This window comes from Phlebotomus papatasi, chromosome 3 (assembly GCF_024763615.1).
Source record: "Phlebotomus papatasi isolate M1 chromosome 3, Ppap_2.1, whole genome shotgun sequence".
Taxonomy (NCBI): domain Eukaryota; kingdom Metazoa; phylum Arthropoda; class Insecta; order Diptera; family Psychodidae; genus Phlebotomus; species Phlebotomus papatasi.
The window spans coordinates 65,566,733-65,592,046 of record NC_077224.1 but is presented as its reverse complement, the minus strand read 5'-3'; the positions used below and the strand labels follow the sequence as shown (position 1 = coordinate 65,592,046).

General features: G+C 32.8%; 1 protein-coding gene across 4 annotated transcripts in view; it reads left to right on the top strand.

Moving 5' to 3' along the window:
* The first annotated feature begins 700 nt into the window (after nt 1-700).
* LOC129807625 (guanine nucleotide-releasing factor 2) overlaps nt 701-25,314 on the top strand; it is a 43,015-nt gene continuing 18,401 nt past the window's right edge. For 2 of the 4 annotated variants that reach the window (XM_055857011.1, XM_055857010.1), the window contains exons 1-5: nt 715-886; nt 966-1,284; nt 7,759-7,885; nt 7,977-9,305; nt 18,364-18,575. In XM_055857011.1, the coding sequence (XP_055712986.1) occupies nt 1,167-1,284; nt 7,759-7,885; nt 7,977-9,305; nt 18,364-18,575 (1,786 nt within the window). In that variant the 5' untranslated portion in view covers nt 715-886; nt 966-1,166. Of the gene's footprint in view, nt 887-965; nt 1,285-7,758; nt 7,886-7,976; nt 9,306-18,363; nt 18,576-25,314 lie in introns of all 4 variants that reach the window. The other 2 variants (XM_055857013.1, XM_055857012.1) reach the window with 2 other exon arrangements.

Sequence of the window (25,314 nt, the reverse complement as noted above, 5' to 3'; positions counted from 1 at the left end):
CAAAAATTTGAACGTCGAATATATTTTGTGCCCCTTTACTTCAAGCAAAATAATGCAAGTAATCAAAAAGATTAAAATTTTGAAAAACTTTTCTAATAACGAAGTTTAATGACTTATATCATCTGAAAATTTATTAAATTGTCTTTTTATGTGCATTAGAATCTCAAAACCGCAAAAAAGTGAGTTGATCCCTTGTAATTTCCAAGGAGCAATTTAATAGGGGTCCCGATGAAAATCCCGAAAGCCAGAATCCCGAATTCTTAAAAGTGCCATAGGTTACTCTTACGATTGCTTCCTCGAATGCTGGAGGCAATAGATAATTTCCCGCTTTTTGGGAAAATATGCCACGCATTATCCTCCGTGTAATTTCGTTTCTTTCAGAATTTTTTACTATTCGGGATTATGGGTTTCGGAATTTGGCTGTCACCGGATAAATGCCTTCAAATCCTCAAACCACTCAAAGATCAGTTCAAGTGTATTTGGGAGAGAGTCAGAAATCCATGGAGATAATTTGACTAATAAACTTCTTGAAAATAAACTTTAAAATTTTAAAAAAATCTTAGGAGTTTTGAAATTGTTTTATTTTGATGAAGCAGAACAACTGAAACGACCGGGATGACTGTTGAATACATTCAAAATACGAATTTCCCTCGATATATCGTTCGATATTTTTATATGAATCGATTTTTCAAAAAGTGGTGAGTTTAGTTGATTTGTGGAGAAACGAGTGGTGAATTTTAAATTGTCTCTTCGGGGAAGAAAAATAATAAAAACAGTGCGAAAAAAGTGAATGATAAGGGTAAAAATAGTGTATTAGTGTAGTGCTAAGTGTTCCTCACGCTGTGGACAATGTCCATAACACAAAACAGCAATAAAATAGAGAATGGTACGTGATGAAAAAGTTGCACGGAAAATTTGGGAGGTAACAGGGTGAAAAAAATTTGACAATTTTCTCCCCATCTCAGTAAAATTTTCCTCTCGAGATGGTGTTTTGAGGAAAATTGGGCATTTCCGGGCGAGAGGACAGAATTTCCAAACAGGGAATATATCTAGTGGCACCTTCTAGGCCCAAATTGTGGTTGTTTTTCTTTTTTCTGAGGGGGGGCCTCGAATTTTTTGCGACTTTGCGATGACATCAAACTTCTTGACCAAATTGATTCGCAAAAATGCCCGAATTTGACGAGAACTTCCTGGCAATTTGCTCAAGAAATGAGCGATTGAGGAAGTCATCCTACAACTTCGTTAGCAAACCCCCAAAGAATATCGTTAATCTCTTGGAAATTCGTAAGTTCCTTTTTTATGTGGCAATGTTCTGTGTTCTGGGAAAATATTCCCAGAAGGAAAATCTTAGTGTGCCGATAACGCCTACTAAAGCAAAAGAAAATACTCCCATACATTGGTAAACATTGCAATCTTCAGCAGACTGAATTTCCACCGTGACGGAATCCCACCTGTCTGCAGAAACTTCCTCTCAATGGGCTTTTTTTGGCTAATTTCTCGCGGCAGTGACGTCACTGATTGACTCATGTGGACACTCTGTGCTGTGGAGTTCGCACCTAACCCAATGAACAGCTAAAAATCGGGAACAATTAACTCAAGGCTACTTAGATTTGATCTGAAAGACAGGCATTTCCAGCGAATTGTTCTGAGCTTGACTTTCAATCGGACGATCCGACGGTTTTTATTGCTCGTAATTTTGCGTTTCATTGGCTTTCTGCGGACGACAAATTTGTCGCGGAGTCTAGAAAAATTCTCATTGCGAATTGTCTGGTATTTCACGCAAAAAATTCGCCAATTGATATTGTGCCAATTTTTTTTCTTGTTAATCTGGCGCTCAGACGATTTCCTTCATCACCACGGGGAATAAGACTTTCAGAAGGGGCAACAAAATGTATAAAATGAAGACATAGGAATATAGGGGAGAGCGGGAGTTTTTAAATACTTTTTACAGTACTCAAGCTTAAGGGGTTATGCCCTAGACACACTTACGGCTTAAGCTGAGAGACAGCTTAGTGGAAAATGATAGAAATGTGATTTAACGATTATTTCGGATATAATTACGCTAAACCGTCTCTCGGCTAATCCTCAGGTCTGTCAAGGCCCTTACGTTGGTCTGGAAGATTAAAAAAAGTAAAACATTCAAATTATATTGTTTATTTTTTATTTTAATTACAATTTTTAAAAATTCAGCCATTTACGATCTGGAGTGGAATGATAACTTTTCGATACTATCGAATCTATAGTATCAATAAATCTACATCTATCAGATTAAGCGAATGTCGACTTTTACCATTTATAATGACATTCTTAATAGAATGTTACTATTAATAAACATCTATACTAAAGCGTGTGCACGCTGAAACTTCTCCATTGAATAATGGCTCTCAAAAATTAACCACAACGTATAAGAAAAAAAAACAAAAATATTTTCGGAAACATAATTTTATTGGGATTTTTCTGGGATTTTGTTTTTTTTAGACCAGTTGGTTTCTCGCCGAATTCTCGCGACTTCTTTATTCCCTTCATTAAGGCGTTGTCAAACCCATCTCTACGGTATCCGGCAAGTTTTCGGCTGTCGGACCTTTCTTTCTGTGAGATGTCCTGTCTTGAAAATTCCCCCAGTTATTTCTTAATCTTCCGGAGTGCAGGACCGGTTAAACATATTTTCCACAGCATTGAAATCCTTTGGTAAGCTGATTGTTGAGTTTCCGCACGGTGTTTATCGGTCCGATGCGGAGGGGCCTTCACGATTTTATAGACTAAGCTCCAATGTATTCCCATTTTTTGCCAACATCTCCCATGGAAAGATTGAGTTGCTTTTCGAAAAGCTCCAGCACATTCTTTTCTATTCTCTCGTCCTGAATCCCAGGTATTCGGTCACTGCCTCCTGGCTTCCGAGCAACAGTCTTGAGTTCCTTGAACCGAATTATAATCTTCTGGACAGTGGAGCGACACACTTTCCGGTCAATTTCGCGATCTTATAATAACTCGATTTTGGATTTTTGATATTATTTTCAACTTTTAATCTATGCATGCTCTCCATCTTTTTGCAATTTCTCAGTCAAAAATCAATGATTTTTAACAAGAATGTCACCAAAAGAAAGTTAATTAAATTCTCTTAAAACGACGCCGACGAAAAAACCTAAATTCAAAACCGATTGCGACTGACTTCACATCAAGCGTTGGAGAAATTGTTTCATGCACACGTTTTAGGTACAAAAAGTGCAGCCATTATTTAAATTTTTCATATTCGACAGTCGAAACTATCGAAAATAAGTTATCATGTCACTTGTGTTTCTCTGAGACTTTTTTTTGAATAAAGTTACTTTGCGGTAGTCGCGGTTATTCAAAGTAAGTTTCTTTAAAAGTCAAAAACCAAAATTCTATCCTGTTAGCAGATGAGTTAAACTCGTAGTGAAACTAAGGATTTTTGGAAAAAAATGTATTTTTAGGAAAATTTTTATACAAAAAAACTGCAATTTTCGGCATATTTTACTTTACACGCTGTTGTGATCAAGTACAGGAAGTTCCACTTTCAAAGAAATTCTCGGTACCGGACAGAGCCCGCGAATTCACTCCACTGACAAGGAAAACTTGCATAACCACAGGAGAGGTCTTTGAAATAAGTTACAAAAATGTCGTGATGTTTGCACTGTATGCAAAACGTTTTTGGCGCCAATTTTTCAGCCTATTTTCAGTGCCAACGGTTCATAAAAAATGCAATTTCAAATTTACCACATGAAAAACATTTGCATACATCTAAATGTATCCTTAGGGCATTTGAAGAATTATTTTATAAATAAGCTCACAATAGTAGGTAATGCGTATCAAATAATCCGTTTTCACGACTTCAAAAATACAAATAATACAGTGGGTTAAAAATACAGTGGGACCTCGATAGAGTCAACCCCCGATAGAGTCAATCTCCAAAAGAGTCAACAGCTACTTTTTCACTCTACGGACTCCGATAGTCAACTTGGACTAAAATTGACTCCAATTGAGTCAACTTTTCCTTTATTTATTGAATTATTAATACTATATGATTTTATTATAATTTTTTTTCGAAATTAAAACCAGTGTTTTTGTGTATAAATGTAACATTTTTAACACAAGAAAAACTTTTATGTAAGTACATGGTAATATTATGATAAAATTCGTGTATTAACCATGTAGGGGAGATTGGGGCAAAACTTGTCAAAACGCATATTTAATTCTTTCACGAGCTCTGAGGAAACTTAAACGTCTTATAATGAGCATATTCTTACAGGAAATTTACTGCTCTACAACATTGCAGAAGACTATTTCGCTCTATTTTAAAAGAAATGTGATATTCGAATCATTTTCTAAAAGTCGATTTTGTGTAGATTCTCAAAATTGCTGGAGCAAAATTTTGTCAGTCTTCGGATAATTTGTGACGTTTTACTCTCGCAAATGTTAAAAATATCAAATAGACATATTTTTATTCATGCATTTTCAACCGCTTATCCCTATTGGGGTCGCGGACATATTTTTATAAGAAATTTATTCTTCTACAACTTTGTTGAAAATAATTTTTCTCTATCTTAACGAGAAATGTACTTAAATTGAGCTAATCAGTATTGATATTTTCTGTAAAACAAATATTCAAAAAATAGGGCTCAAAATTTAATTATTTTTTATTTTACATAATCCTTCCTAGAATCCATTAAAACTTTGTAAGTTTAACCCTCTAACGGGTAAGACCGCCTCCAGGCGGTCTTCACAAAAATCACATTTACAGCGACAATAAAGGTTTTATTTATTTAAAAGTGCTATAGTGTCCTCAGTAATAGTCTTACTAACATCTTTTGAAAGTTTGTACTCAATTTGACTCTTCGTTTTGTTGCTATTCCCAGTTTTGTGTGACAGGTCAGAGAAAAAGCAACAAAAAATATTTATGCAATAAATATTTATCCAATTTCAAGAAAAATACCGATTTAAAGTTATCTGACTAAAATAAATTTATTTTTTACTGAAAGATATGTCATTCTACTTTGTATATTTTATTTAAAAAATTTAAAAAAAAAAACTAAAAATGTGAATTTTAGAAGCAAAAAGAGTTTCAAAAAAAAATTATATTTTCTCACCTAGCGCCTAAACTAAAAGAGATAATGAAGAATGGATGGTTTTTTCGACTTTACTGGATCATAATTAACCTAGAAAACATTGTTTTAGAACTTTTTTTTCGCATATTAAAGAAAACATCGTTAGAGGGTTAAGAAAGTTCATGAAGGCTATCTATAATAAAAATTTCAAGCCTCAGTCTCTTTTATTTTAGAAAATAGTGAATATTGAAATTTTCGTCTTGACAAAATATGCCCCAGTTTCCTCTAATCATTTTCCACCAATATTCTGTTTTCGTGATTTTAAGCGTTTTGACATATTGAAAGTTATCTTGTCTTTGCTCTCTTGTTTTAAGATTTTTTGATTAAGCCCCTGATCGCAATTTAAGGAATTTTGAGCTATCATTAATTTGGAAGTGAATAATATTATCGCACAAACAAAAAAAAATATTAACTTGAATTACAAAAAGAAAAATGTACAGGATACTATATTTTTTTGAATATCAAAACTGATGAGCAAAAAATGATTAGAACTTACTTCTTTTGTACATTTAAGATTTAAGTGCTGAATGGTTAAATATATTAACTTAGAGTCTTCGGACGACTTCCCATAAGTCAACTTGAAGATTGTTAATACTTACAACTCTCATTTACGTCCTACTTCTTCCCTTCATCTTCTGAAAATAACCCTTATGGCGAGTTTTCCTGTAATCACAAAGAAAAAAACGATTTGGGAGGTGTAGGGGAGGGGCAGGGAGGAAATGAGGGTCATAATAATAATTCCCAGGTTGATTTATAAGGAGGTCATCTGAAGACTCCAAGTAGATATCTCTAACCATTTAGCGCCCATTTTTTCAGAACAAGAAAATGAGAAAAATTGATTTTATTGCTCTTTTTGTGAAGTTTAGAGCCATAGTTATGTCATAAGGAAAAGAACTATCAATATCTTCTTTTACACAATAAAAGTTTAAAATAAATTCTAAACTCTTCTAAAAAAAAAATTGAAAGAAGAAATCTTTAAGACGCAATTTCCGTATCTTAACATCGTGGGCGAGCCTCAATATTACCACAATTAAAAGTAATTTATACTTAAGATATTTACTAATAATAAAAACATTCTGTAAAATTATTGCTTATTCTCCAACTTTTGCCCAAACATACGACTCTTTTTGGGCCGGAGGATATAGAATTTATGGGTTAATTAAATAATACCCGATTTTCGCTTTGAATTTATCAACGATCTAGTACAAACATAAAATAATATCCCTTTTTATGAAAATTTCACATTTTAATTGATTTTTTTCGGACTCCAATAGAGTCAACAGGTCTGGAAATTATTAGTTGACTCTATCGAGGTCCCACTGTAATAATTTCTTAAAATTTCCTCCATTCAAATTGAGGCTTCAAATTTTTACGTTAGATAACCTTCGTTAACCTCCTTAAGCGGCCTAAGTTTTAAGAAAGAAGAATAAAATAAATGCGAAAAAATGTTTCAATATCAAGTTGGAGGTTGGAGCCGTTGAATGCAAATCCGTTGTCCGTTTTAGGATAACCAAAAAGTTCTTTTTCCAAAAATTCTTTCACCAAAAATTAACACCCGAGATAAAAAGATTCGGTTTTCTAAATTTTTGTTTTTTGTTTTATAATCCAATGATTTTACGCCGCATTTTGCACTCTCCTAAACTTCCTTCCTTAGGGACTTGACAAACCTGTCTCCACGGTCTCGGACGACCTTTTTCGCTTCCTCTTAAATTTTATTTATGTATTTTTATTTTTGTTTTAACAAAAAAAGAACAGCCTTCTTCCTCTATAAAAATTCTCAGTGTTAAAAAAATCTGCTAAATTGCTTTAGCAATTATTGGGAAAAATCTTTTATTCCTCCCTTCTATTCCCTCCGTTCCTTCCTTCCTTCAGGTCCCACGTTCGGGGCAAGGACTATGTCCCACACTCCCCTGTGTTCTCCGGTGAGAACACTCCCACGGAGGTTGAGATGGGAATTTGGGAGAGGTGGATGTGGCAGAGGTTACTCCGGAAAGCTCAGCATTGGGCTTGGTGTTCTTGGGGGCTCCCGGTGGCTTCAGTGGCTTCAATGCTTGGTGGTGATGATGGTGTTGCTGCTGGGGATTGGGCTGGTGGAGATGGGCGAGGTGATTGATGTTGCCTCCTCGGCGGTCAGTGGTGAAAGAAATCGATTGGCGCTCTTTTTCTTATCAGCTGCTACTGATTTTTCTACCTCCTCTCCTCGTCGCTAGCGCCCTCGTCGCCTCAGCAGGGCAACACACTCCACAGTTTTAAATTTAAATATGTTGCGCTCGCAACACAATACATGACAACAATTTCAACATGAAAAAATACTCAATTGAAACACTCTGTACTAAAATTTATTCCTATTGGCTTTTTGTTAAAAAAAAAAAATGTGTTGAGTGTTAATTTTGGAAGGAAGAAGGAAGGGTGTGAACCCTGAATTTTCCATCTATACTCTGTTGTGTTCATGGCTTTTTTCTCTCACAAACAAGAAGATTTTGTGCGAGAGATGCTTTCCAAAAATAATCCTCACCGTTGATCATTGATGGGATTTCTGTTTGTTCCTCTCTTCCATCTCTCTCGTTCGTACTTTCTCTTCGCATCCATTTCACACACTACTGTCGCGACGCATTGTGGACGTCAATGCATCCAGGGATCGGTTCATCGGGACACAAAGGAAGTTTACGTGGCACAAAACTGGCCAGACGGGCGAGATCATTTAAGGATGATTTCCTGGAGAAGATTTCGCAGATCCGGACGCCGACAAATACAATGACAAGGTTTGTGATTAAAAAAAAGAAACGAAGGTTTATTCTTTTGGTATTGTGTTGCTTTTGAGGGATTTGAGGGATTGTTCTGTGGTTGTTTTAGGACTTCCTCACCGAGTAGTCCAAGAAATAAAACGTCAAAGGGTTATGTTGAGGAGCCGTCAAAGCCGGCTCATGATCTGAACTATCATGTGCGTCAAGTGAAAAATTCCCTGACGCATTTCAAAGATGTGATATCGAAGAAGAAGCTAGAGATGCTTCCGGGCAATGGGACAGTAGTTTTGGAATCCATTGCAAATGTTCATACAGCACTGCAGGCGTATGGGTTGAATGAACAGAGCAATGCACTCATTTCTGCCAAGACACAAGTCTATGCGTCCCTTGGGCGTCTCATAAAGCTCTGTGATGAGGTGCTTTTGGCTGAAAATGAACAAACTTGTGCTGCCATTGAACCAGAAAATGTCCAGGAAGTGATGGAATTGATGGAGGTGGCTCTTGAGAATCTACTACAGGTATCCAATGCCAAATTGACGGAACGTGTTAGTTCATCACAATCGCCCGTTGTCCGGACATCATCGAATACGCTTCAGCGTCCGATGATTGATGTAGCCAGTCAGAGGACATCCCTACCGGATATTCCATTGACACCACGTGAGAGGGATATTCTCGAACAACAATCATCTCGTACAGTTCGTTCCTCTCACAGTACAGAAAGTATTCTTAGGGATACGAGTCCCCCACCGAAACCACCACTTCCCAGTCGCCTAACTGATCCTCCGCCCCTTCCTCCAAAGCCCAAACAACGCGCAGGACTCGCAGATTCGGATACAGCTTCAGATCTCACATTGCCCACCACGACAAATGAACGAAGTTCATGGCGTTCAAAGTCCCCAGAAGATAATTCTAGTCTACTGAGTGCCAGTGCTGGTTCCCTGGACTCAGCTCTCAATCAGAGCCGTGAAGATGATATCCTGGAGCCGTTGTTGGAGATGGATCAGATGGCTAGAGCCACAAATAGCGCCTCCTCTTCGTCACCGTGTCGGGATTTTGATGAAAGTGTCCCTACACTCTCAATCACGGGCGCTGATGACTTCCCACCGCCAATTGTCCGGCGTTCTGGGCAGACGTATGTGGTGACACGGAATATGAGGACGCATTCGGCAGAACAGGAATTAATTGGTGGGGAATGTGTGTCAGAGCAGATTTTTACGCAGAATGTGTTCAATAAATTTGAAAAGCATAGTTTTATGTGCAAGACGGACAGTGTTGACAGTGCAGGGATGTCAGAGACACTGTCGTACGATCAGGACGATGAGCAACCACCGGAGCTGCCACAGAAAACCAGGCGCAGCATCCACAATCGATTTGATCGTCACAAATCAGTATACGATAATATGCCGGGAACAGGAACTGAATCGCATCAAGGGGCCAAGTGAGTATCACTTTATTTATATATTTGAAATAATATATTTCTAAAATTATCGGAAAATCGGTTCCAGACTGGAAAAAAGACTGCTAAATACTCAAAGATATTAGTGTCTTTTCGGATATTCGTCAGTTAAATCAGCATTTGTCGTAACTTCATTTTTGTGATTTTCAGATATACATATTTGGAATCGGCGTAATTTTGTTTATTAAACGCGCTTGAGAAAAAGAAACTTTTATAAGCTCAATAAAAATTATTTTAAACAAAAATTATCGTAAGTGCCCTTAATTAATTCAGAATTTGTCGTAAAATCCATTTTTGGGCAAGTTACAACAAATTTCTATACAAAATTTTCTCTAATCAGCATTTGCTGTAACTTTTCTTGCTCATTTGCGTGACTTGCAATTTGCAACAAAATTGTAATAGGATAAAGGATAATTTTGTCCAGTTTCTTATTTTGGACACTTTGAGGATAAAATTGGACACTAAAAATAAATTGATTAAAATGATGGATTTTTCATCCAATATTTGATGAATAATGAATTCTATCTAAATATTTGTTCTTTCTGGAAGATTTTAACACTAAATACGTTAAATTTTGAATATGATTTGAGTTGAAATTGCTTTGTTGAAAATTCAGTGTGAGCAATTGCTTACGAGAAATATGACAGAACTTCGTGGCTTACTTCAGTCTTATTTAGTTTTGGTGAAGTACTAACAATGTTTCTTCGCTTTTTTTGAGTGAAATTATTGAATATTCATTGAAAATTGAGTAGATTCACGTTAATGATGATTTGTACATTTGACCTGAAGTGAGATTTGCCTTGTGAATTAGATTTTTCGTGTGAAAAATGGGAAATGTTTTAAGACATTTACCATTGAGGTGATACTCCTTATTTTGGACAGGTGTTTTTCTCACGAAATTTCGTGAAGTTTTAGCTTTTGTGATGACTAGGTTGGACAAATGCCTGGAAAAACAAAGGAGCATCATCTCTACGAAAGAGATGTAGTGAGAAAAGCCTTGAAATGCTTCCGGAAAGGTCAAAGGATGCGAAAATCCGCACGTACTTGGAGTACCGAAGTCAACTCACTTTAATGAATGATTCCGGGCTTCTTGTGACATTCTACGTTTCCCTTCCATAAACAGGAAGAGGACTTGGTAAGATAGGTTTTTGAAATGGAGAACAATTACAATCAAGTTGTCCAAATTAATAACCAAGTTGTCCAAAATAAGAGTCAAATTCACCTCTTCATATCAATTCATTTGTAAACGTATTAAGGCTAATTTTAGTAAAAACAAGGACAATAAATCCTTGCCATGTTTCTAAACAACCCTTCTGAAAAGAGGGTAACAAAAAAAGTCAATTACTATCGAAAATATCGCACTTCAAACTTGGAACATCAATGCTTATAAGCAGACTGGACAAAATTATGAGCTTTTAACCTATTTCTCAATAAAACGTTCATAAACTTCTCCAAATATCCAAAGACAGTGCTAATCATGCGATATTTAATCATTTTAATTTTAATTCAATATTTGTGAGAAAAAGTAAGAAAAAATCCCTGATCATCTGTTATTAATTCAAAACAAAATAAGCGTCATGGCGCACAAAATTTATGTATGTATGTATGTATGTATGTATTACATACATACATACATACATACATAAATTTTGTGCGCCATGACGCTTATTTTGTTTTGAGTTATTCAATAAAATTTATGAAATAAAAGCTTTTATTAAAATTTAGTCCAATAAAGGCGCTTATTATCACTAGCATAATTGAAATTGGTATAATGCATTTTTGAAAATTGTCGTAACTTCCAAGATTTCCATACATTGGAAGTTACGGCTTTTTAAACGATGGAAGTTACGATAAAATCTTATTGTGTTACATAGAATATATATCTCAATATCTCAACTTTTAAATCATTTTATAAAGATTTTCTCGAGTTAACTTACAGTTTATTAGTGCCACTTTTAGTATTTTTGACTCAAAAGTATCGCATTCGGGGTTCATTTTTAAGAAAAATAAAGCTGAACTGAAAATTTCGTCTCCTGAAAAGTTGTTAAAAAAAAGTTACGACAAATACTGATTTAACCGACGCGACGTTAAAAAAAATATATATTTTGCTCAGTAATGGATCCGGCACATCATTTAGATTAAGAAAATTTCATGAAATCAAAATTTACATCCTTTTCTTTCGTACTTAAAATTTGATTGAACTAAATTAAATTTTTATTGACATCTAAAAAAAGAATAAGAGTGCGACTGAGTGAGAAAGATATTTACAAAACGTTTGAGAAAGAAAGGGATATAAATTTCGATTTCATAAAATTTTCCTGACCTAAATGGTGTCCTAGAAACAAAAAAAATACTTTCTCGATATAGATTTATTTTAGATTTACTTTAGAGAAGTTAAAAACAATGAAGTCGAATTTATTCTAAAAGTTTTTTCAATTGATCACTGGTTTACGATTTTCGATGACCCTCCCCCCCAAATCTTTCTTTTTTGTTTATTTGAAAAACGAACTTCACCGATTTTTTTTTCATTTTCGGAATTATTTTGTAACTATTTCAGAATACATTTCAGTCCAAGGTTCATAACACTCCTTGGAAATTACATGGAGCCAATTCGTTTTGAGCAATTATTCAGGAGACAGAATTAGAGATTGAATTTTCTGTAAATATTTATCTCAATTTTTAATGTCCGGAAAAAAACAATTTTTATCGTTTAAGCATTAAAACTTTCGAATTTTTAAATTTCAAAATATGTTTTATTTATGAGTTGGCTCCCTATAATTTTTGACTGATCGGAAAATTTTCTGGCACTTGCTTAATGTAATCCCCTCTTTCATAGAGATATGATCAGTAGGGTAAAATTAAGTAATTTGGAACCATTTACAATTTGGGACATCAGAGATTTTCTCACTGTTTTAGAGTTTCAAAAGGAAGAAATATGTTCCTTTTCTCCTTAATCGTCTTATTCTTCTATTTAGCGGTCTTTGTTTTCTCTTTGCTCATCTGAAACAGTGAGGAAATCTGAAGTGTCCCAAATTGTAAATGGTTCCAAATTACCTAATTTTACCCTAAAATTTATTTTGTGCTCCTTTACTTCAAACAAATCGCGCAAGCAATCAATCAAAACTATATAATATTGAAAAATATTCTAACAACGAAATTTAGTGACTTATTTCATCTGAAAAATTATTAAATTCTCTTTCCAAGTACAATAAATTTTTATAATCGATAAAAAATTTGAGGCTTTTGAAATTTCGAAGGAGATGTATCTTAAGATCGGAAAATTCGTCATTTTGAATTTTCCGAGCTTAAAGTAAAACCTCTTTAGAACCTTTAGTAATCGTCAACCGATTCCATCAAATTTGGATTCAATGGAAAGGTTTTGCAATTCCAGTTCTTGCATCGCATTTTCTGCTATAAATGACGAGTTGAAATTGAAATTATGGGATATTTTGGATGATTTTCAAAAGACTCTATCGATAATCGTTGAAAACGGTATTTATCGACTTTTAGCGGCCTTCAACTAAAATCGAATTTTACCATTTTACCAATTTTTCTTTATCTTACTGTCTTATTGAATAACATGTTACGTTTATCAAACAGCCGTATAAACTGTCATTTTGTCAAAAAAAAAATCGTAAATTTTCGACGGATTTTTTAATTCAGATAAGAGGCATTTTTGTTATTACAAAATTTGAATGAAGTAATAAATGAAAATTAGTAATAATGAAGAAATATTATCGGCAAAGGGAAAGCTTTCCCGCCACATCTTTTATATCGGGAAAATTTCATGAAATTAAAATTCGCGTCCCTTTCTCTCCCAAACGATTTGGATATATCTATCCCGCTCTTTCGGTCTTAAAATTAGATTAAACTAAATTTAATTTAGTTTTAGTGTGACGTTCAAAAGACGAAGAAGAGTGCGGAAGAGTAGGATAGACATATGCAAAGTTTTTAAGAAAGAAAGGGATTGGAATTTTGACTTTATGAAACTTTCATGATCTAAAAAGCGTGGCGGAATCATTACGAACCATTTTATTTTTTTACTTACCAAAATAAAATGGACATATTTACTTACTAAATTTACTTATCAGTATTTTTTTCTAAAGAGATTATTCGGTTATACAAAATTTAGATTTTAGTTTTTATATATTTATTGGAGTTACTGTTTGGTAATCATTGAATTTATCAGTTTGGCGTGTGTCACAAATATTTTTTTTAGATGGCCTTATGTAGTGTCAAAGTGACCAAATATCTTTGACCCCGACAAATTCTCTGATTTTCTTTTATAAAATTATAAATTTTAGCATATATATCCACTTATAAATAATTAAATTCGTATTTATTCTTCGTTTATGCAATTTTATTCAACATTTTATTACCTAAGCCTAATTTTAAATATTGAGTTTATTTTTTTTCTTTGAAAAACAATCATGCAAAATGTGAGAAAAGTAGTTGTTAATTTGCTATCGTAAAATTCATGAATTCCAGTTTTTATGCATTTACATTTAATTTCTCTGTGTGTAATTTATAAAATAGTTTACTCTTCCGAAAGATTAAATAAATTGCTTAACAAAGCTGCAGCAAAAACGATTGTAATTAAAAACACAACAAATGAGATTTTTGTAGTTTATCTAATGTTGTGAATTAATTAATAGTTTTTTTGCTGGTCTGTTTTTTTTCATCTGGTTTTGCATTTAATTTTGCACTGAAACATTTTTCGTGAGGTGATTTAATTCTTATTTGTCTGGAAGATCTCCTTGATAAAGTGCTTTTTTTCCTTGTGTCGCGCAAAGAAAGTGAATGTGTTTAGATTGGAATGGAATAATGCGGTTTGAGGTCAAGAACCAAATGGAAAAAGTCTATCTTTGAGTTAGTTGATATTCAATAATATTGGATGCAAAATTGAGTGGTGTGTATATATGGAAAATGGAGTCAAATACCACTTCAAAAAATGTTTGTAGTGGAACTATATTTGAGATAGTTTCAATGCAGTAAATAATATACTTACTCTCTTGAATACTGTGATCTATGAGAGGAGATATTGAGAGTTTGTTTTTTACTCAAATTTATTTGTACACACCAAGAGAGTTAGATTTATACATTTTTGAAAATTATATATTGATTAGTATTAAATTTAGTTATGAGGTTTTTGTAATCACAGCTATTGCAATGCTTTGGTTGAGGCAACATTTCAGATCGAGCTCATATTTACAGTAGACTCTCTCTCAATCGGGCATTTGGGGCAAAATGTCATCCAAATTATCGAGAGATTTGGGCATCAAAATCATTATAAATTCCACAAAAAGCGTTCAAAATTAAAGAATCACGATAATACAAAGGGAATACAGCGAATTTGAACAAATTTGCTTTAAAATCAAACGTGAAAATCGTCAACAAAATTTTACGCCCGATTGAAAAAGAGCCGATTGAGCGAGAGTCTACTGTATAGGGCATTTGTTTTAGACACATCTATAATTTTGAAAATGATATTTGATAGCTTGTAACTTGATAGCTAATTAATATGCAAGAAAGTGTCTCCGATGATATTTTGTACGTGCTAAAATGGTATATTGTCTAGGCTATTAAATGTTGTCTATGGTTAATTTCTTTGGATTGAATTAGAAAATCTTTTCAATCAACTCGAGAAAAAAGCGTATTTTTTTTATTTTATAAAAAAGTATAATTAATTAACTTTTGAAATTATTTCCTTAAAATTTCCATTATAAAAACTAAAAACTTGCACGTTTTTATATTTTCTATTAATCAAAGATTTGTTTCATTAAACTTCATATTTTCTGTAATTTTCATTTAATTTTTTTTTCATAATTCAATCGATAGAACCTTATTTTCGGAGATTCTTTTGAATGAACTGACTAGCGGTGGTCAGCATACTTGAAATAAAAATTTTAAAAACTTTCTGTCAGTATATTATAGCTCAAAAAGATTTGAAAATTTGAATTTTTAAATTTTATAAACAAGTGCATTATGAATAAAAGGCTTCATTTTTACTTTAAACATGTTAAAAAAGTTAATCTGCAACTTTTTAGCCAGATTCGACATGCTTACTTATGAGATCCAAGGAATTACCCAACAATTCTTAACAATTTTCTTAATTTGCAATTGATATTTGAAATATTTGGGGCCTGGTGCCTTCAGGAACCAACTGATTCTGAATTATTGAAGCAGATAATTGTGAGTTCACTATCAGAGATGCCTATAATGCGGTTATCAACCCCCAGAGTCGAAACTCTGGGTCTGCAACTAGCGTTTTCCAAACGTTATCGTGCCTAATTACCATAAATTTTGACGATTTTAAGTAAATTCTGTCATGATTTTCCATAAAATTAAACAATTAACGACGGAGATTCCTTCCGGCAGTTTCTCTGAACGATTATCCATCCTGTAACTTCTTCTAACTTACCGTTTTTACGTAAATTATAAAGTAACAAAAAATACATTATTTTATTATTATTTATCATCATTTTTATATGTATAAATTGACCATTGCAAACTTTGGAAATGTACAAACCCACCATTTTTGTCCTTGTAATGGCATAACTTCATAATACAACTGGGTATTTTACCATTTTTGAGTAAGTTTTACAAATGTATCAAGAAACTTATGGCCGATGAAAACTGTACAACTTTGGGAAAACAATTATTTTTGATATAAAATAAAATGAATTAAAAATTTTGATAATACCTTTATAACAAAATAACATCTATGGATTACAAGCATCTCATTTGCAAAAAGACAAATTTTAAAATGTTATTTTTTATATCAATTTTTCCACCTGGTTTCTCGAACATAGATTTGTCAAGAAACTTATAGGCGATACTGTACCTTCGGACGTCTCAAGCTTCTGACAATTCAAATATTTTTTACGTTCTTAAACGATTGCGGTCCATAGATTTTTTTAAGAAAATGTGACACATGGATAACGGTTTTCGAGCCTTTTTAACCTTTGACCTTGAAAACCGTTATTAGAAAAGATTATGTATTTTTCTATATGAACAAAATGTTCGCCCAGGTATTATCCTAAAACATATCCACAAATTTAAAAAAAATCGCACAACACGTTTTCATTCATTCCCAAAAAACACGGTTTTCTACCTACTACCTTGTCCTAGGTCTGCCACGAGGTCGATGTCTCCTCACAATGGCTTGCATAGCTTTTCTGGGAAATCTTTTATATCGAAACATATACATAATATTCAAAATATATTTTTCAATGTATGTTTTTAATGAGTTAGTTGCTTGTCATTCTAAATGAGACGTGAATTTTCTTGAAATCTACTTGATCTACGTGATCTACTTGAGTTAAATCCCTTGTTTCTCAAAAAGTTTAACGATTAATCTCTTTCTGCCCTTTAACTTAAAAAATTATATTAACGAAATTTAATGACTTATATCATCATGATAATTCATTAAACTCTCTTTCTAACCGTGCTATGACACTAGGATTTTTTCAATTTCTAAATTCAAATTTATTTTCAGATTAATTGTTCCTATGCGTTTGCATTAAAAATAATTTAAATTGATAGGTTTGCGCTTATTTATTGATTTAAACTATTAGTTGGCCCACCAAAACCTGTTTAAACATGTTAAAATAGCATAAATGTGGTTACTCAATTAAATTTGAATTCAGCAAATTAAAATGTTAGAATTGCTCATTAATTTCAATTTTATTGCAGTTAAACAAGTAGACTTTTGTAGAAAATTGTTTTTATTAAATTTATTCACTCGTAATTATTATTTGTAGCCAAAAAATAAAATAAGTACAGTGATTAGTGATAAACTTGAACGCGAGTGAATCGGGACTACTTTACTGTGTTCCTCCAAAGCAATTCGAAGGAAATTGTTGTGACAAGAAATCGCAGTTGAGATTACTACATACAAATTTTCAACACGACTGTATGAGAATCTCTTCATGAGTCCCCTTGTCTTTGGGGATTCTTTTGCATAACAAATAAGTGACTTATAAGTTATTTTAAGTAGTATCACACATTTTCCAGAGTCATTCAGAATCAGAAACCCCGCGGCACTATTTAAAATTGAGCAAATTTCTTGCAAAATGTGTTCTGGCTGTGAGAATTTTCAAGTAAATTCTAGAAATATTATTATGCTCAATTGGCTCAATTAAATTTAAAATTAAATTGTGAAAATCCTAGTGTGATAGCACCGTAAGTGTATTAAAATCTCAAAATAGTAAAAAAGTGAGTTGGCACTTTGTAATTTCCAAGGAGCGATATATACCGGTCCCTCTGTAGAGTTCGAGCGGTAAAATTGAATTGTCCGAAGCTTGTGTCGTCCGTCGTCCCAAGGTACCGTAATTGCTCCCAATATTTATTGGTTTATTATATTATAAAAGTTGATTTAAAAGAATTTAAACTTAAAAACAATTTTAAAAAAGCCTAAAGCACTAAAAATTCAAGTTTTTTTTGCTGTCTAAATCTCTTTGATGTAGACGCCAAGTTTAAGTATCTGAAAAGCAATTTTGAAATACAATGTGACCTTAATAGTGTAAAATCTGTTAAAAAATTAAAGTTGTACAAGCTGTGAGGCAATTTTAAACGAGTAAACTGAGTAAACAAGTAATAACTGAAAACTTAGAAAATTGCAGAAAAATAAGTGGCAAGCACGCTTGGAGAAGACTTTCAGGTTTTGCACATACTCTGGCTTCAAACACTTCATAATTTTCCGTATTCCTTCAATAAATCTGATCTATCTAGCAAGATATTTGAATAATTAGTCTAAAGTCCCACATTTATTGAAAAATTGGGTCAGATTCATGAAAGGAACATGGAAAAAATATATAATGTTCGAAGCTAGAGTGTGTGCGAAGCCTCAAATCGAAGTCACATTGTAATTTATTTAAAAGCTATTTTTTGTTGACTTTTGCAAATTTTAGCTATTCTTCTAATAAGAATAAGATTAAATTAAAAACAAACCGATTTTCCAATAAAAGAATCACAGATTTCGTAAGGTAAATCTAGCTTAATAGAAGCTAGTAATTTGTAATGGTTGAAATTGTTTCAGGCATCAATTCACATCAACTACTAGTGGAGCAGCCGTGTTCACATCTCAACACCATCACCACAGTACATCAGCCTTTGCAGCCACATCAATGAAGCACCAGAGTGTTTTTGAGCCTCGTCAGTTGCAGAAGTACCAGCAGCAATTGCAACACGAACCAGACGCCGAAACTCAAGACGAAAAGCCGCCTCCTCTTCCCATGAAGAAGAAGCACAGTAAGTTGCAAAATTTTATTTTTTTTCCTCCTGGGACCTATTTTTTTCATTTGAAATGAAAAAAAAATCTTTAATGTGTTTTCCCCGTTTTCCCGTTTTTCGATGTCTCTCTGAGGATGGAAGATTTGAGTGGGAATAATTATTGTATCCTTTCCGGGTTATTTGTTGTATTTTCCAGTTATTGTATTTTTTTTTCTTCAAATCAACTTCGTCCATAAAAAAGGGAAGACGTGTCAATAAAAGTCCAGAAAGAACATTCATTTGATAAGGATCAAGATTATCTGTTGTAATATTTTTTTCTTCCAATTGTTTATTAACTAAAAAGTATACCTTTCTATTTTTTTTTTTTGTATGATAAAAGTAAAATCTGTATTTACCTTCCTTTTTCTAATTCATAACTTTTTTCATTGTGTTACAAACTCCCTCGTAAAGTGTTTCAGAGTGTGGCGTATTCAGGTGAGTTGTAGAAGTGATCGGAAAAGTGAGAATCACAGAGCAAATTAAAATTCACTATCTACAGAACAACACGCACAATTCCAGCATTTTTCTTTCTTTGATTTGTTGTTTCTTTTTTTTCTGTGTTTGCCTCATACTTTGAGGCACCAAAAAAGAAAAGATCATCATAGAAAGTCAATGATCGATTTTTGTGAATGATGAAAGTGGTTTTAGATGCTTTTTATCTCGTTCTGTTTCTTTTTGTTTTTGGTTTTTGTTACTAAGTTATGTGATCTCTTTATAGCGAATTTCATGTGGATTCTTTATTAGAAGCATTTCATTGGAAAATTCTTTAGCCGAAAAAGCAAGAGTGTTTGGACAAATATATATTATGGCTTGAAAAAATATTCTATACGAGCTTTTCTGAGTCAATATAGAAGATCTTTTACTTTGATGGTATGTGTCTCTGCTTATTGTGGAATTAGAAAATGCTTAGCGAAGACACATACCAAATAATCGAAAGGAATCATCATAATATTCATTAAAAAGTAGTCTTTGCTGCAAAATCAAATTGAACATCTATTCCTTTTCATTACTATTTTCGCTTTGATTTTTATCACATTTAGGAGAAATTGAGACTGAGTTAGGCTAATAAATGACATATTTGACTAGGGGACATATAATAACTAGGAGAGTGGAATGTGTTTTCCCTAGTTAAATAGTGATTATCTTAATAATCCTTCTACAACAAATTCAATCATAGAAAGAAGGATAATAGAACAAAAACAAAAGAAAACGGTTAGAAATGGTTTGTGTCTTGGTTAAAACTGTGTTGCTTTTTTCTCAAATTTAAGAAGTTTTACAGCAATCCTTAAACAATGGTTTGAGCTCTGAAAGCAAGATCAAGAATATAATTTCAAACTGTCAAATAGTTCTTCACATAAGATAATATTTTTTTCATAAGATTTCATCATATTCTGACGTTATGTATTTGTGGAACTTAAAATATCTTAGCTAAAAACCAAAATTCCAAAATATTCCACACTTAACGAAACACCACTTATGACTAAAAATATCCTTATTTTCTGCTGAATATGTTGATAATTCACTACAAAAATTAGGAAATTAATACTAGACCATACTAAATAGGGGAAAGTGCCCATGCTTTACACGGTCCCAAGCTTTACAATGACCAAATTTTTCCTATGTTTCTGAATAAATACGACTTCGCAATATATTTTAAAAACAAGATACTTTCCCCTAGTTTTTAAAATATAGAAGAGATGAGTCACATTTATTGAAAAACATATAAAAAATTTAGTCATTATAAAGCTTGGAACCGTGTAAAGCATGGGCACTTTCCCCTACAAAAATAAAGAATTTTGTTCTATTTTCGTACGTTCTTAAACTATTTCCTTATATAATATATCTTGAATTTCAAGTTTGTCTAAAAATATAATATTCCAAATTATTTTTAATTATTATACTTGATTTTAATAGTTTTTAAATGCTTCCGAAAAATCTTCCAGGAATTTGAAAATATAAACAAAAAGACTTTTTTTGTGAAACGCCTAGGGAAATATCGTAATAGAGGAAAATCTGCAACTAAAACATTGGTCGCAATTCTGAGACCAAGATCAAAATCAAGACTAAGAGAATTTAGAGATTTTATTATTGTGAAATAAAAAAATCAAAATGTCAAATCTGTCAAATGTCTTGGAATGTTGAAACCCAAGACACAAATCGTATAGATTTCAAAATTTTCAATTCTGGAACCAATGGCATTGATTCTGCGACCAAGATCAAAATTAAGATCAATAAAATTTCTAGATTTTGGTATTCTGGAATCAAAAAACCAAGATCAAGATGTCAAATCTGTCAAATATTTTGGAATCTTAAAATCCAAGGCACAAACCATGTGGATTTCAAGCTTTATAATTCTGGAAACAAATATTTCGAAGATTTTGAGACGTCAAATTTCTTATTTTCTTGAATTTTCAAGACCACTAACAATATAAAATTCATGTGGAATTCGCTTTTAATTACCAGAAAAATTGAATTTTTAGAAATACTACATTTGTGCGCAATAGAACTTCCTAATTTTCTTAGCGTGTCGTTAAGTGAAATTTCGTTCTTGATTTTGGTCTCAGAATTGCGATCATTTGCTTAAGTGATAAGACCAATTCATATTCTGACGTGAGGCATTTAAGGCACTTAAAATGTCTTAGCTAAGAACCAAGATTTTAAGATTTTCCATACTTAACGAACGTCACTTTTGAAAAACATCTCATTTTCCCTGTAGAATTCGTTGATATCTTGCTATAAGAGGGGTGGCAAAGTACTGAAAAGTACTTTCGCATTATTTACCGTTTACCGGTACACAACCGAGTTAAATCGATTCATAAATCACTCAATAGATTCCACAAAATAATTTAAAGACTAATAAAAATTGTATTCAAACAAAAGTTACTTGTCGGTAAATAACCGGTTCACGTCCGATTTAAACCGATTTATAAATCACTCAAAATATTTCCCAAAATACACCTCAGGAGTAATTTAATTGAATTTCGTATAAAAATCTTTTATCGGTTATGAACCGGTTCATTACCGAATCAAAACCGATTGGAACCGGTTCAATTTTATAGGAAATTCCAAGACCTTTTCAACGAGTCCAAACATGACCCCATTCGACTGATAGTTGCGCTCTCTAGTGTCTTTTTAACCTTTGGCCTTGAAAAACCGTTATTAGGAATGAATCAACAGTATTTTCGTATATGGCCATAAATGTCTGCCTGGGTAATCTCTAAAACATATCCAAAAATGAAAAAAATCGCACGACGCGTTTTCGAGCAATCCTAAAGAAACATAGTTTTGGTGGGGAAGGGGAGGGGTGGGGGAAAATTAGGGGCATGTTAACGATCCTTGGGTCGAGTTATGGGGGAGGGGTCCCCCGAAGGTCCCAAGTCGCTATCCCTAACCGTTTGGCCTCTAGAGCTGGCGGCGACAGCCGGACGGACAGAAAGACAGACGGACAAACAGCGTGACGAAATTTCTCAGAAATCGTCTGAAAAGTAAAGATTTGTTGACAAAAGTGGTCTCCAGGGGGCGGAAGACGGAAATTTGGGGGAGGTGAAAAAATCGAGGGATTATATATACTGCACTGTTCGCGGAGTTCGACCAGTAAAATTAAAAAAGAATAATATTAGACGGTATTAATTGTACACCAGAGATTATAATTATATAATCACCAATACAGAAAGTGCTAATAATAATTTTTGAACTGTGACAAACCTTGAAATGATCTTTTGAAGGTACTCTTAAAATATTGTAAATTTTAACTTGTTAATTATAAATTTAGAGCCGTTTTAGGCACTTCTTGAGGCTTAAAATCGCTATTATTATTAAAGGACAGTTTAGTAATTTTAGAGAAAATTTTATTGTTTTTGAATGATTTTAAAGAAAGTATTTTGGGTAATCTTAATAGACAAAATATTTTGAGAACAAAAGCCAAAATATTTCATTTTATTTGGTAGCTTAAAAAGAACTTTCAGCAGCTCTCTGAAATAAACTTGTTATGGTTATTTTGGATTATTGGTGTGTGTCTTGGCTTAGTATTCTTTATTTTTTTCGGCAAAACTGAAAATCAGCAGCGTCCTTTGAACATTTTTTAATGAATTTTTATTCGGAATTTACGTCTTTTTTGTCTGACCTGGCGAGAGTTAAATCACCTACAATGTGTAATGAATACGATTGAATTTTATGGTGGGTGTCTTTACTAATCAGGAAAGTTTTAATGATAGCTGACTCTCTTCTTTTTTTATGAATAAAATTTTCATTTAATTAGTAACTTTCTAGTTAGACAGATATAATATTAAAGCAATTGCATTAATAAATTATTCATGATGTGAAAATCTATTCTTAACATAAATATTGCTACATGGTCTTAAAGTTCTACGAGAAGAGTAACCCATTGCAGTATTTTAAATTGATTTTTTTCCAGAATAAGTTTCAATATTCATTACATAGTAAGAATTAGAATTAATCCAGAAAAACTATCCACGCCATTTCATTTTGTTACAGTAAAAATTTCCTATAACATGCAAGATATTTACAATTGAATGACGATGGAAAATGATTCTCATACTAGATTTAGCAAAGAACCAAAGTGATGTTGTGTTAATGGGATATTAAAGTGAAAATAACAGAATCATTCTGGTGAGAATATAACATTTTCAGGGTGAATTTGTAAAATTATTACATTAAAAGTATGCAAATTGGTAGTTCATAAGCAATATCCAGAAATGATTTATTCACATTTCCAGTATTAATGCGGAGATAATCTAATTAAAAGATTACAGCTATAACAGTGACAATATCGTGCAGAAAATTATAGTTTTTTATGCTTTTTTTTATCAGCAATCGCAACAACCACAAAGAGGATTGAGTAATTGTACCGAAATGAAAAGTTGAACAAGACGTGGAAGTGAAAGAAATTCGCGAAGCTTGACAAAAAAAAAAGATATAGACGAAAGAGATGCAATTTATCAATTGTTGCGTTCACGGGAATTTATCAAAATGCAAAAAGATGAAGGAAAAATTGTGTGACGATTGCAGCAAAAGACAAGAGAATGTCGATGTGGTTCGATGATTTACTGTGGATGTTTTAAGTCTTTTTTTTTCTACTTTTAAATCTTCATCACAAATTACAAGATGCATTTGAGAAATTCTCATAAAAAAATACAGGGTGAAAAATCACTGTGTGGAACATAGATGCTATAAACCATTCTTCTTAAATGCATATTTAAATTTATTATTGCTCAAACTCCACAGAAGAGAGTGAGAGAGAGTAAGAGGGTAATGTAATATATTCCATAAATTTTTCGATTTCTAGAAATACCCCGCCTCCATCAAGGGAGTCGTACTTTGAAATATTTTTATGGATCTGACGTTTATAGAGCTATAGGCTAAACGGTTAGAGATAGTGACATGGGTTTTTCGAGGGAACTCCAACCCTTCAACTTATAAATTGATTCTGGTATCATAAAAGATCTTTCTTTGCTTTTTGATGCCACTACTAAATGGTCAGTATTTTATTAAATTTGATTGGTTAACATCGAAACCGCAAAATTGCACAAAAATTGATAATCATATCAGTAATCGATAATAGTATAACCCTATAAAAGTTCGTAAAAGTTTTTACGTTTTTACAAACATTATCCGTAACATGCTCATTTGATAAAAATTTATTGTTATTTCACAAGCATTTGTTCGTAAATGTTCGTAAACACATGGGAAAATGTTTGTAAATTTAGTTATTTGTTCGCAAATTTTTCTCAGACAAACATAAAAATACACAGAAAAAAACTAATCCAGGAACTAATAGAATGCGGCAACACCACTGGAGAAGAGGTAGTTGTTGATCTTCGGTTAAAAACTTCACAATAGTGTTGCCGCATCTGGACGGAGTTTCCCTCCGAAAACACCACTGTAATCTACATTACAATTTTCTACGATACGAACAAATGTTTGTAATAAAAGTTCAAACTTTTGCGAATTTTCTTGTAGAATATACGACTTACGAGCTAATTTGTAAGTTTCCCGTAGGAATTCACAAACGTTTACAAACAATTTCAGAGAATATTTTATTCTGTGTATACGAGTGCGATCTAAAGTAGACTCTAACTCTGGACATTAGAACAAGAATTCTTGAAAGTTAGCAAATTTAGTAACCTAGTTTTGTATTAATGAAAAAATAGTACACGGTCGGGGGTGTGGATCGCTTCAGGCAGTCGAAGTTTTTTTTTGAGAGTCATTTATCTACCTTTACTGAGTGCCAAAGCTTAAAGTTTGAATTGAAATGTTACATTTTTAATACAAATTGAATTTTTTGCTACTTATTTTTAAGGAGTGTTGCTGGGAACTTTGCAGATTGTTCATCGTTTTTGTTATCTCTAAAATCATTTTTAATACATTTTAAAATGTATAAAAACATAAACGTAGCTTTGGGTAATATTTCGGTCACCTTGATTCTCATAGTTTCTTGTTCTTCTGGAATATTTCCAAAGTCTTATTTTCACATCATCTCGTTCGTAGTTCGTAGAACCGACATTTTTTGTTCTTTTTTATATTGTATAATCTCTAAAGAGTATGCAAAAACTAAAAATTTACGGAAATTTGAGGATTAAAAGAAATGGCCGAAATTGCAAGCTGGCCGATATTTGGTACAAAGCGCCTGGCAAGTTGGCCTTTTTCTAAATTGATCTCGAACTCAGCTCACAGTGCTCCAAAGAAAAAAATTATTTAA